Source organism: Peromyscus eremicus, chromosome 2, assembly GCF_949786415.1.
Source record: "Peromyscus eremicus chromosome 2, PerEre_H2_v1, whole genome shotgun sequence".
Taxonomy (NCBI): Eukaryota; Metazoa; Chordata; class Mammalia; order Rodentia; family Cricetidae; genus Peromyscus; species Peromyscus eremicus.
In genome coordinates, this window is record NC_081417.1 from 80,565,747 (window position 1) to 80,578,064 (window position 12,318).

Genomic DNA, 12,318 nt, shown 5'->3' on the forward strand with positions numbered 1-12,318 from the left:
GAGGAGGTACCCAACAGGACAGCAAGCGGTGACACCATCACAGACTCGAGTCAGCACGGAGAATAAAGCTCACCCAGGACTCCTAACTCTTCTGGCCCCCTATCCCATGCTCCCCAGGCCCTGGTTCCATAAGTGCTCCAAGGTCTAGCCTTGGCTTTCCCTGGCCAGCTTTTCTGGCTGCAAATTCAGTAAGTGTTGTCTTGATTTTGGCAGAGTAAGTGGGGTCCCCTAGCTCTGGCACCACTGTGTTGTGTGAACTTGGACAAGTTGCTTAACCCAGGCCCAGCTGTGAATGACTTAAGACAGCAGTCAACAGAATCACTGATGTCTGTTCCTATCTCCTGGCCTGTCTGTCTATAGGCCTGTCCCACACACCAGCCTGGGCTTCCCAGACCTGAAGAAATGACACCATCTGGCATGAGCAGATCAGGGGGGCATTCCATCTTTGTGTTTCACACTTGCTGTGGGGCATTCCTGGCTTAGCCTTGTGTCTTCAAGAGGAGGGAACCAAAGGGGACACCCTTAGTCTGAGCCTGGACTCTGATTCAGCCAATGTCGGTCTCTGTTCCATTTTGGACTGTGGTTCCCAGTTACTCACCACAGAAATAGCCTAGCTATCAGGGTAAATTCCAGCCTGGTTCCCTGTTTGGTGAGCCTAGCCTCTCCTGCATTACCATGGCCTCAGAGTGAAAGGGTTGGGCAGGTCCTGGAGAAGTCGTGTTCACAGACCCTCTTGAGAGCCAGGAAGCCCACAGGAGCCAGGACCCCTCACCCAGGTTCTCTGAAGTGGGCTTTGAGCAGGATACCTTCTGGTAGAGAACATGGGGCTGAGAAGTGAGGCATCTGTGGGCCCTGGACCCCTGCTTTCCCCTTCCGCCTGGGACCATGAGCTGTGCCCCATCACTCCCAGGGTAGCCGTGAGGCTGGGGTGAAGGGAATTATAGGCCATTTTCAGTGCAATCACCTGAACAGAACTCACTCTTCTCTTGGGCCGAAGAGTTATCTTTCCAGAGAGCAGTTGAGGGTGGCTGGTGCTGAACCGTTCAGCCTCTCCTACAGTTTACCCCGAGAATCCTGGTCTGCAGCCCTCCTCAGCCCTGTTCCTGACACTCCCTCTCACTACTTGGAGCTCTGGGGCACCTAAAGATATCAGTGGGGCCTGTTGCCTTCCAGAAGGTCTGATCTCAATCCCCCACCAGCGCCGTAACCCAACAGGTGTGCCCAGGAGACCAGGTGGGAAGAGTCCCGTCTGCACCTGGCAGGGCCACAGGTGTAGGGACAGAGAACTCTGGTCCTCCAACAGGCCCTATTGTCCTTCTTGTTGTGGTTGCCTTCACCCATGTTCCCCAGAAGTAACTGAAGACATGAAGTCAGCACTTGACAGGGGACCTGAGTGGGGAGCATTCTGCAGGAAAGTGGGGTGCTCTCCTTCTAGGGGGACAACCAGAGCAGGAGAGGGCCTACATCTCTGTCCCACAGCTGTCCTGCCTGCTCTATGCTGCCTGTTTGAATAAACAGGGGTGTGTGGGGAAAGCAGGAAGCCAAAGGGGCCACGATTGGCCCACTTCCTGCCTCACCCCAGGAAAGAGGAAGGTCCCCATTCAGGGTTCTCAGCCTCCTCTGGAGACAGGTCAGTGTAGGAGGGATGCTGCCCAGTTCTCAGTGTGGATGAGCTATCCCTTCAGGACATTCCACCTGCCACACAAGGGGTGCTCAGTTCCTGTTGGATACAGGAGGAGGGTTTGTGTGAGGGGGTACGCAGACACGGAAGAAAGGTGAAAGTGTGATTCAGGAAGAATGGGGCACCAAAGATTGAGCAGAAAGTCTGGGCTACAGCCTTGAGCTTAGAGAAGCATGGCAACTTCCTGAAAGTCACCCAGCTGGGTAGGAATGGGGTTAGGAGTTAGCCTAGGTAGCCATACCCCAAAGTTACAGAGAAGGAGACAGCTTCTGGTGACATTCCTGAGTACCCCAGTCTCCATCACTCAAAGACATTAACAGTGAGAGAGAGAGCCCAGGGGTGGCTAGGTTATGCTAAGGTCACCTAAAGGCCTAGTGGTAGTTCAAGGACTGGGATTCTTCCATACAGAGTCTCAGGATGCAAGAGCTGGTGGCCTTTCTCTAAGACTCCAGGGTAGGCTGTCTCCCTAAGGAGCCCAGCTCTTGGCTCCACCCACCCGCTTAGCCCATTCCAGCCAGTACCTTGGCCCCGAGGCGAAGCTGGTCGATAGTGTTCTCAGCTTCCGCGTACTTGGTGAGGAGCTTGTGATAGTCCTCCTGTAGGGAAAAGATGCAGTCACCCCAGGCCACCCATGCATGAGGACCTGGGTCCCATCCCCAAAACCCAAGGAAAACTGCCAGGTGTTGTGGCATGCATTTGGGGAGGCAGAGGCAGGGGGATCTTTGGAGCTCTCTGGCCAGCCAGCCTAGCTGAATTGGTGAACACCAGGTACAAGTGAGACCTTGTCTCAAAACAAACAAGTAAGGTGAGAACCTAGGCAGATGCCCAAGTCTGACTGCTGGCTTCCGTATGCAGGCATCCACACATGCATCCACACATGCATAAACATGTGCATAAGCACACACAAAGGACAGAAAAATAATTAAAAGTCATAGTTCTTATCTACTCAGGATCACTGGCCTTACACAAAACTCTAGTTTCATTAAAGTAACTCACAGCAGGGAAAAAAAAAGAAAAACAAAGCAGATGTCATTGGTCGCCTGTGATGCAAGAGACTCTCGTGAAAATAAGTCATTGTTATAAAAGGTCAGATTCAAGGCTGGGGTGATAGCTCAGTGCGAGCATGAGGAACTGAGTTTGGATCGCCAGCACCTACATTAAAAAGTCAAGCATGAGCCGGGTGGTGGTGGTGGTGGTGGCGGCGGCGGCGGCGGCGGCGGCGGCGGTGGCGGCGGCGGCGGCGGCGGCGGCGGCGGCGGCGCACGCCTTTAATCCCAGCACTTGGGAGGCAGAGCCAGGCGGATCTCTGTGAGTTCGAGGCCAGCCTGGGCTACCAAGTGAGTTCCAGGAGAGGCGCAAAGCTACACAGAGAAACCCTGTCTCGAAAAACCAAAAAAAAAAAAAAAAAAAGTCAAGCATGAACCCGGGCATGATGGCTCATGTCTTTAATCCTAGCACTAGAGAGGCAGAGGCAGGAGGATCTCTGTGAGTTCCAGAAAAGCCTGTTCTACATAGGGAGTTCCAGGACAGTCAGAGCTATGTAAAGAGAGCTTGTCTCAAAAAAAACAAAAACAAAAACAAAAAAAAAAAAAAAAAAAACAAACAAACTAAGCCAAGTGTGGTGATGCATGTCTGTAGCTCCAGGACTTGAGAGAGGAGACAGGAGAATCCATGGGCTTGCTGGCCTGCCAACCTAACTGAATTGTGAGCTCCTGGCACAACAAAATATAGTGGAGAGTGAGACAGGAAGGTACCAGATGTCACCTTCTGAAAGCACACAAGAGGAGGGATGGGAAGAAAGAGAGAAAAATAGAAAGGCTGGAGAGATGGTCCGGTGATTAGGAGCACTTGCTGTTCTTTCAGAGGACCCAGGTTAGGTCCCCAGCATTCACAAATGGTGCATGGCTATCTACAGCCTTGGTTCCATGGGATCCGATGACTTCTTCTGACCTACACCTCATGGTCCAGTGGGGAGAGGTGTACATGGGAGACCACAGCCCAAGTCCCCAGCACTGATCATAACAACGGTCAGGGTAAAGGGAGGGCATGAAAGGTCCCCTGAGATAGGCCATGTGCCTCAGCAGGGTGCAAGATGCGGATGACTACAGGGAAGGCCTGACTCCACAACGGTCACCTACAAGGAAGAGGTCCGAGGAGGAAAGACAGACAAACAGAAGAGATTCGGAAAGAAGTGCAAGAAGAGCTGCAGAGAATTGAAAGGCACATGGGCCAAGTGCCACCTCCGAGCCTTATCCAACTCCAGCAGACTGAAAGATCAAGCCACTGCTAAGTGTGGAGGGGACCTGTTTCTGCCTCTGCATGCGACCCTGTGGGTCAAGTTCTTAGAGTTAAACACAAACAATAAAATACAGAGTGACCGGGCACTTGGAATTTTGCTTAATTCAGGAGGGGTTGTGGGGGTGGGGGAAGAAGTTGGGCATGGATGGAGAAGGATCCCAGGAGCTGCTTCACGTGGATGTTGCAGGGCAGGGGGAAGGGTGTCTACCAGACTGTTTTCCTTCCAGATGTTATGTTTTTGGTATAGCAGTGGCTAAAGGAGACATGGGCATGCTCACTGCTCTGCTGCTCTGAGATGGGGTCTCCAGTCCAAGCTAGCACAGAACTTGCTATTGCTGTATAGCTAAGGATGGCCTCGAACATCTGATCCCCCTTGCTTCTACTTCGTGGACTGCTAGGGTTATAGACATGTACCACCATAACCACTTACGAGGTGCTGGGGATTGGAGCTAGGGCTTCGTGCATGAGGAGCAAGCACTCCACACCAACTGAGTCACACCCCCAATCTCTCTACTGCTCTTCTTTGAGCACAGGCCAGGGTCTATCTTTGGCACAGGGACAGCTCTACCTCCATCAGCAGGGGCTCCAGCCCAGAGCTTCCCTATTCTAACAAGGTGCCTGGGTGACACACAGGGACAAGTGTCTTGCTTACCTGCAGTTGATGGACCAGCTCAGTGGCTTGTTCGGGTGTCTGGAACTCCTGGGGTACCCTGGTGACAGGGTGGGTAAGAGAAGCGTCGTTGGCCAGGGATCCCTCTCCGCCGCTCAGCAGGACATCTCGAACAATCTCGGCTGGCGACTTGAAGATTAGGGGTCTGGTAGGGCCTTGTTGCCTATTGTGGCCTCTGGACTTGGGGGGTCGGTAGTTCTCATCTTTGGGAAACTTCACCCGGGGTCCCACCTTGGAGAAGTCAGGGAGTGGGTAGTTCAGGCGCCCCCGGCCATACTTGGGGGCATCTGAAGCAGAGTGGCCAGCCAGAGTGGCTCCCCGATTACGCTGTGACGAAACTTTCTTTACTGCCCCAAGCCGGGTGCTCATGGGGCTGAGAGAGCCAGTAAACCGTGAGGGCAGTGGCTTCGGTGACGTCTTAGTTCTCTTCCAGGTTTGGTCCTCAGGCTGAGAGCTGGGCAGGCTGGTGGTTTCTGGCCCCCACGTGCCTGCAGAGCACTGAGGATTCTGGGCTGGTGCTGCCAAGGAGTCCCGGAATTCTGTGGGTGTTGCCGGAGCAACGCCACCTCCGATTCTGTCATCTGGCTGTGGGAGGTTGTGGTGTGGCAGGGCTTCGGCCAGCGCGGCAGGCTGGGGGACATCGGTGTCTCCTTCCCAGGTAGAATCAAGGCTGTCACTAGGTTGACCGAGACTCACAGTCCCACTGCTCCAGGACTTTGTGGGGCTGTGTTCAACAGATGGATGGGCCGTAGAGTATTCAGAAGGTCTGTGTTTGCCGCCTTGCTTGATAGAGGCCACCCAGCCTCCGGCTGGTCCCTGCTCCAGAGCCGCAGGGCTGGAATCTCCCGGGTCTTCACACTCCAGCTCCGTGCAGCTCTCTTCAGCTAGCTCCACCTCAGGGCTTCCAGGGGCCTCATCCAGTTCCTCTTCAGACAGGTCCAGCGGCTGACTGTGCCTGGAGAGCCAGGGCAGAGGCAAGGTGGAACCGTCTGGGCTGCTCACATCATCAGCTTCCGTCTCTGGAAAGACAGGTCATTCATCGCTGAGTACATCTTAGGTCTTGTAATGCCACCTGAGTCACTTCAGGACCTCATGATGTGTGGATGGCAAGAACCTAGACACATCCCACGCAGCCAGGTACTTGTGTGACTCTTCCCCTGGTCACCTCCAAGGTCCTCCAAACTCAAGCCTTTGCTTCAGTCTCCCCAAAGTATGTCCCATTTCCACAAGTGGCAACACCATCCCATATAGTTGCGTAAGGCAGAGCCTGGAGGCATCTTGGTCATCTCCATCTCCTGAGTCCCTGATCCAGACCCATTTACCTCCTCTTACAGAGCTCTCTGCACACTCCTGCCCCCATAACTATACTTAAACTAATGTCTTCTTATGCTTGGATGAATGCAGTAACCACTTAACCACTCCCTCCTCAGCCCTGTCCCACAACCTGGAATCACATCACATCTCCCTATTGTTCTCAGCACAAAGCAGAGCCTTCTCTGTGGTCCTGGGGTCTCTGCTGTACCAACACCCATAACCCCACTGATGGACCCTGAAAAGTACTGTGCTTGCATTCATCCTCCACCAGGGTCCTGTCTCCTTCCTGTATCTTGTGAGCTATTGGTTCTTCGGGCTGCATCTCAAGCTTGACCTTACCAGGGAAGTTCTGAAGCTCCCAGATAAGGTCAAACTCTCCCTCTGCAGGCTCTTGCAGGCCTGGAGCCCTCTGCATCATAACTCCTGTTGTTCGGTTTGGGGATTATTTTGTTAACACAGGTTGCCAGAACTCTGCAAGCTTCCTGAGGGCAATGCATTGGTTGCTTTTGTGCTCTACTGCATTTGAAGAGCAGGTACTCAACACTATTTCTCGACGGAGTAGAAAGAAGGGGAAAGATAAAGGGTGCACAGCTTCCAAAAAATAGATAGCTGTTGTAATTATTATGTAGTAGATACAATATTTACCTAACCATCCATCCATTCTTTCACTCATCCATCCATTCATCCATCTGCTTGCACCCCAGCCATCACCTATCCCTGCATACATAATCCACCACCCATCCATGCTTTCAAGCATCCACCTATCTAAGGACCTGTTTACCCATCCATCCATCCATCTATCCATCCATCCATCCATCCATCCATGGATCTGTCCATCCATCCATCCATCCATCCATCCATCCATCCATCCATCCATCCATCCATCCGTCCATCTACCTATCAAATCCATTCATCCTTTCGCACATCCATCCACCTACCCATCCTTCAAGGCATTCATCTATCACCCAGCCATCATCCATCCATCCATCCATGCATCCATCCCGCAGGCAGCCATGTTTACTGAGTATCTAGTCTGCTCTGTCTGTGACAGATCCAGCTTTTCATGAGGAACACTGGGTAATACAGCACAGACTGCTCTGAATGGAGGTGTCTTTGTCATAACCCCTGTATGACTTGCTGTTTCATAGTGCTCCTCCCCCTAACTCTTGACACTGCATATCTCCTGGCTACTTAAAACTGGATTCACCCAGTCACTCTATTTTACAGCAACACATCCAAAGACAAAGCTCTAGGATGGTAAGTGACTGGCCAACAGCTCACACTGTGTTTCAGAGCAGTCCTGGACCTGGAACTCAAGCAAGGGTCTACCACCAGGGGGTCATGCAGGGACTGCACTCATTCTAGGCTCTTCTGATCCCTGCCTGGGGACCACGCAGAAGTCACTGAACCCTGGTAGTCTAATTTAAACTCGGGGCTTGTTCCTCTTGCCTGCAGAGAGCTGGAGTGGAAGAAAGGAAGTAGCTGTTACGTCATACCAAGAGGCTCTGAGGAAGAGGCACCTCTGCCTATGGCCTTAAACATCTCAGTCTCCAGTCTCTCAGAGAGGATTCCATCTCAAAAGTAAACTTTTTTTTTTGTTCAGCCTTTGAGTGTTTGCATGGCTTATGGAAGGCTCAAGGTTCAATGTCTAGTAACACACACACACACACACACACACACACACACACACACACACACCAAATAAAAACATAAAAGCAAGAAAACAGCTGTGGCAGGCATGAAACACTCAGGGTAATGGTACCAGTGGTTTCTCTATAGTCCGAGGGTTCTACTGATTTTAGGGAATCAAATGTCAGCACGTCCTATTCATAATCCAATAGAGGAGCCACCATGCATCAAGACATTCCTGTTCCCAATGGTGTCATCATGCCCATTTCATAGGTGGGGAAACTAAGGCTAGGGTGGAGAGTGGACTGGCATGGAAGAAGCTGAGAAGTCCCTCCAAGCTGGCCTCCTGGCAATAGGAGCAGAACCATTGGAGCAGATGAAGAGTGTCAACATCCCCTCGGATGACTGGGGTTCCGAAGAATCCTTAGAATAAGCCTAAACCCTGAACTGAACAATCCAAGTTACCAAAGACAGGATGGTGGTAAGTATGCAAAGAGGGCTGCATGCCATTCTCCTCTGTGCTACTCACCACAGCACAAACCAGAAGCTGGATCCTGCAGGGCAGGAGAGGCTGGCCCAAAGGATAATTGGGAGAACGCTATTCCATGCAGGTCTTAGGAGGGACTCGTGGAAGAATGCTAGGATAATGGGGAAAAGATTCCTAGCTACTGAGATAACAACAAAGCAAGGGACAATGGTGTATTCCAAAATATATTTGCATATTCACATAAATATTTGCATATTGGAAAGCAGTCTCACCTGGGGAGGGGTAGGATAATGAGCAGTTTTTAAATTTACCCCTTATTTGCTTACATTTTCCAAAATGCACAGTATTATTGTGCAATTTAAATATCGAAGGACAGAATTTAATTAAGGGTTGTAAAGATACCCCTGTTTCCTTGCCTATTCTAGAAGGTGGGCTCTATGGGGAACAGATTACCACTGCAGGCTAGAGGAGTTCACCTCACCTTCTCCAGAAGACTCTTCAGACTCCTGCATGTCTGGGTCCCACTCCAGGGGTGGTGGCGGGTGCTCCTGTGCCCGGCGGAAGTCCTCCAAGAGCTCAGGGCTGGTGGCTTTAGGGAGAGACTGCTCATTTCCCCAGCCTTGGTCACTGCTTCCATCTGCATTTTGCTCCTCAGCCCAAGCCCAGCGCCTCCTGCGGGGCCCTTGCCCCAGGCCTGGCCCAGCCCAGTGTGCCTCTGTCCCTGAGCTGGCCATGGGGCTTGGCCTAGCTTCACCTGGGCCACTTCATCTTCAGGAGACAGAGCTGCAGCTGCGGGTCCAAGTCACAGGTGGCTCCCTTCAGCACCAGCCATCCTGCCTGGGGCCTATTGGGATACAACCAATGGATAACATCAATCCTCAGGGCCTCCCACCATCCAGCCAGCAATTTACCATCAAGATCCCCAGAGGCAGGTAGCCCTCTGCTGTGTGACCCTGGGTGACTCACTGTCTTCATTTGTCATCAATGAGGTGAGAATTCCTCTTCCTCTAGGACATAGGGTAACACGCTAGCAGTCAGAACACAGTGCAAGTGTCCCCTAAATGCCAGCGGCTGTCACTGCACACCTAGCCCTCTCTGTCTGCAGGCACTAGGCAGAGGTCCTACTCACAGCACTGACTGCCCAAGGGAGGACATGCACAGACTAGCAAGCAGCAGCTGTCCAGGTGAGGACTGACAGATGCCCTGCTCACATCACCCCAAGCTCAGGAAGCCAAGGAAGGCACCACGTGGTTTCCTTGAATCCAGGTTGAAAGCAGGCAGTGGTGCCCCAACTAATTGAAAGCAGGCATGCACGCAAACAAGGCTCCACACATGTCCCAGCAACCCCACTCACAACACCCGGGCATCCATCCATCGGCATGGAGAAACCATTTGCGGTCTCTACATACAGCAGAGTATATTATTCGGCTGCAGAAAGGGATGGGAATTACAGCAGAGAAAGGAATGAAGTCCCACCATGTGTGACAATGTAGATGAACCACTGAAGAGCTGTGCTGTGAAAAACCAGACACAAGAGTTCTGTGTGTCTGAGTCCGAGGGTTGCAGTGTGCAGACCAGGTGAGTCCAGAAAGGAAGGGGGCCACGTGATGCCTGCCACAGTGATGCTGGGGAGGGGAGAGGGGGCCCTTGCTGCTCAGTGGGCGAAGGGCTTCCTTGAAGGGTGAGGAAAATGTTCTGGAAGTAGAAGAGACACGATGCAACCCTGTGGTTATGCTAGGTGCTGCCGAGTGGTAGTTTCACGTTATACGAATTTTGCGTCAGAAAGAGAAACTAGAAGGCTGTAGGCCAGGGGTGCTGGGAGTACAGAGGCTGGGCGACTGACAGCAGGGGGTGCTGGAAGGTGGGAGGCCAAACCCACAAAACCGCTCCTGACATCTTCAGCAGCTGCACGTGACTCTCAGGCAGAGAGCCCAGCCAAGGGCAGCAGAGAAAGCCCTCTTTATTGCTATGGGATAGTGAACCAAAGTGGACAGCCTGGACAGAGAGGGACTGTGGGAATGGCCCTGGTGGCAAGAGAGGGTGTTCCTCTTCTCCTCATTCTTTCTTCTTCCTTCACACTCTATTTCCAATGCTTTGCTGGTATTTCCTGTGTCAATCACTGTGTTGAGCCCAGGAAATGCAGCCCCAGGATAAAGGCACAGGACCTAGGAGCTGCCAGCCACTCAGTTCTCAAAGAATCCTGCCTGTCCACACTTAGTTTTTATAAGGGTAGAGAAATTGAGGCCCAGAGAGGAAGGGGCCTTGCCCAAAGCAGCACATGGGGTGAAGACCAGGCTGGGGTGGAGGCCAGCCTCTTGGTACCAGCCTGGGCTCTTCTATCCAGGCCAGTATAGTCAGTATAGTCAGCCTCTGGTGCTGGGCGGTCAGAGTGGTCCTGGGGATCTTGGACCCTGCCTTCAGTACACAGTTGGGAAAAGTCATCAGGCGGCTATTTCTAGACTCAGTTCCCCAGAGACCGGGGCTGCGTGGGAAAGGCTGGCTTCACAAAGGCTAGCAGTGACAAGGGCCAACCTTCCGTAGTTGACACTGGCTTTAGGGATGGGGGCTCAGGAGCTTCTCTGCCCGCCCCTCAGCCAGTCTTCCTTTCTGTCTCAGTTCCTGTAGAATCCCTACATTTACGGCCTCTCTCCACCCTGTCCCCACTCTGCCAGGCTAGCAGGAAGCTTGACTGATATCTGCCTTCCCATCTCATTGGTAAAACCAAGGCTCAGAACCGTGACTCAGTCGGGATCACCTGGTCAGTAAGCAGAGGTGACTCACCAGAGCTCAGTCCCGGCCCAGGGCTCTCTTCGTTGGTTTTGTTTGGTTTTGTAACCACATATCCCCAACACTAAAAATCTGTACACCTATACCTCTAGGTTTATCTGTATATCCGCATAATCAATATACTACATGGACTAGAAAGAATACTTTTAAATGAAGCAGTTGAGGGCTAGTGAGGTGGCTCAACAGCTAAAGGCACTTGCTGCCAAGCCTGAGGACCCGAGTTCAATCCCTGGGACCCACGTGATAGGAGAGAACTGACTCTCAAAAGTGCTGTGACTAGAAAAACTCTTAAGTTGAGGCTGGGGAGACGGTTCAGCAGGCTGAACAAGCCTAACGACCTGAGTTTGAATCTCCAGAACCCATATAAAGGCTGGCTGCAGTAGAGCAAGCACCTGTAATTCTGGCATACCCCTACCAGGAGATGTGAGGCAGAGAGGAGAGAATGTTGAGAGCTCGCAGGCCAGCTAACCTGGCATGTGCAGGAGTGAATGAGAGGCCATCTCAAACACCAGAAGGGGAGGCTCAATACTCCAGGTTGCCCTCTGACCTCTGCCACGTGCAGTGCCACACATGTACCGCCCCATTCCCTACAGAGCCTGCACCCCTGCTCAAATCCATGGTGACAAGAGATCTTGACCTTGAGTGTACATGAGAATTCTCTAAGCACTCGGTCTATACCTACAGGATCCTGGCTCAGAGGCCCTGGGACCGGGCCTCAGAATCTTTAAACCAGGACCACAACAAGGCTTCTCCCATCTTCTGGCTCCCAGTGTGGAGGCGTGTGCAGATAGACGGGTGCAACCACATCTCGCCTCCTCCTGATGTCTCTGCAAGGAAAGGCTGTGGCGTGTGGTTTTCTGACTTTTGAAAGGTTATTTTCCCCCCTAACCCGCCACAGAGCAGCCTGCCCAATCACAGAGACCTTTGCATGCAAAAAGAGGAACAGCCTGTTTTCTGCAATGACTCAGTGGCAGAAATCTCACTGTGCTCAGCGGAGCCTGCACGTCACAGGCAGCCGCGGTCAGTAGCTACAGTTTTGCACCCGTCCCTCAGGCGCCTCAACCTGTGAGCTTTTCCTGAGAAAGACTTTAGTCTCTTGTGCAAGCCACAGCTCTCTGTGCCATGGAGCCTGGGACTGACCAGTCAGGTAGTCAATCAACAAACATACATCAATGCCAAACATGTGCAACGGGAGCAGTAGGCTGAGCATCAGGCAAGCAGAACCCAGCTCTGGTGTGACTGCCACCTGAGCGTGTGACTGGTTGACTACTCCTCTCTCTACAGGGGAGAAACGGTCACCTAGCCCAGCCACTGCTGTGCCCATCACCCTGCTCTAGTGAGCACACTGGCATGAGATGCACCAAATGAACTTGGAAGTTCTCATGCCCCAGGATACAGAAAAGCGTAAGCTTGCCAAGATCCTGCCCGTCACGAAGGACGCAATCCAGAAGA

The 12,318-nt window shown here is 52.4% G+C and overlaps 1 protein-coding gene and 1 long non-coding RNA gene across 3 annotated transcripts in view; one reads left to right on the forward strand and one right to left on the reverse strand.

Moving 5' to 3' along the window:
- The window catches only part of Akna (AT-hook transcription factor), a 33,587-nt gene extending 24,672 nt beyond the window's left edge, over positions 1 to 8,915 (reverse strand). Inside the window, exons 1-3 of the mRNA XM_059254451.1 lie at positions 8,561 to 8,915; positions 4,632 to 5,668; positions 2,203 to 2,277 (exon numbers count right to left, since the gene is read on the reverse strand). Of these exons, the coding sequence (XP_059110434.1) occupies positions 2,203 to 2,277; positions 4,632 to 5,668; positions 8,561 to 8,813 (1,365 nt within the window). The 5' untranslated portion in view covers positions 8,814 to 8,915. The remainder of the gene's footprint in view (positions 1 to 2,202; positions 2,278 to 4,631; positions 5,669 to 8,560) is intronic.
- LOC131903711 (uncharacterized) lies at positions 5,208 to 10,951 on the forward strand. 2 transcript variants are annotated; one of them, XR_009377568.1, is made up of 5 exons: positions 5,208 to 5,413; positions 5,582 to 5,786; positions 7,866 to 8,073; positions 8,735 to 9,068; positions 10,752 to 10,951. It is a non-coding gene; the product is annotated as an uncharacterized LOC131903711 (long non-coding RNA). The 2 variants fall into 2 exon arrangements; XR_009377567.1 differs by lacking the exons at positions 7,866 to 8,073; positions 8,735 to 9,068; positions 10,752 to 10,951 and adding an exon at positions 7,419 to 7,849.
- Positions 10,952 to 12,318: the final 1,367 nt, after the last annotated feature.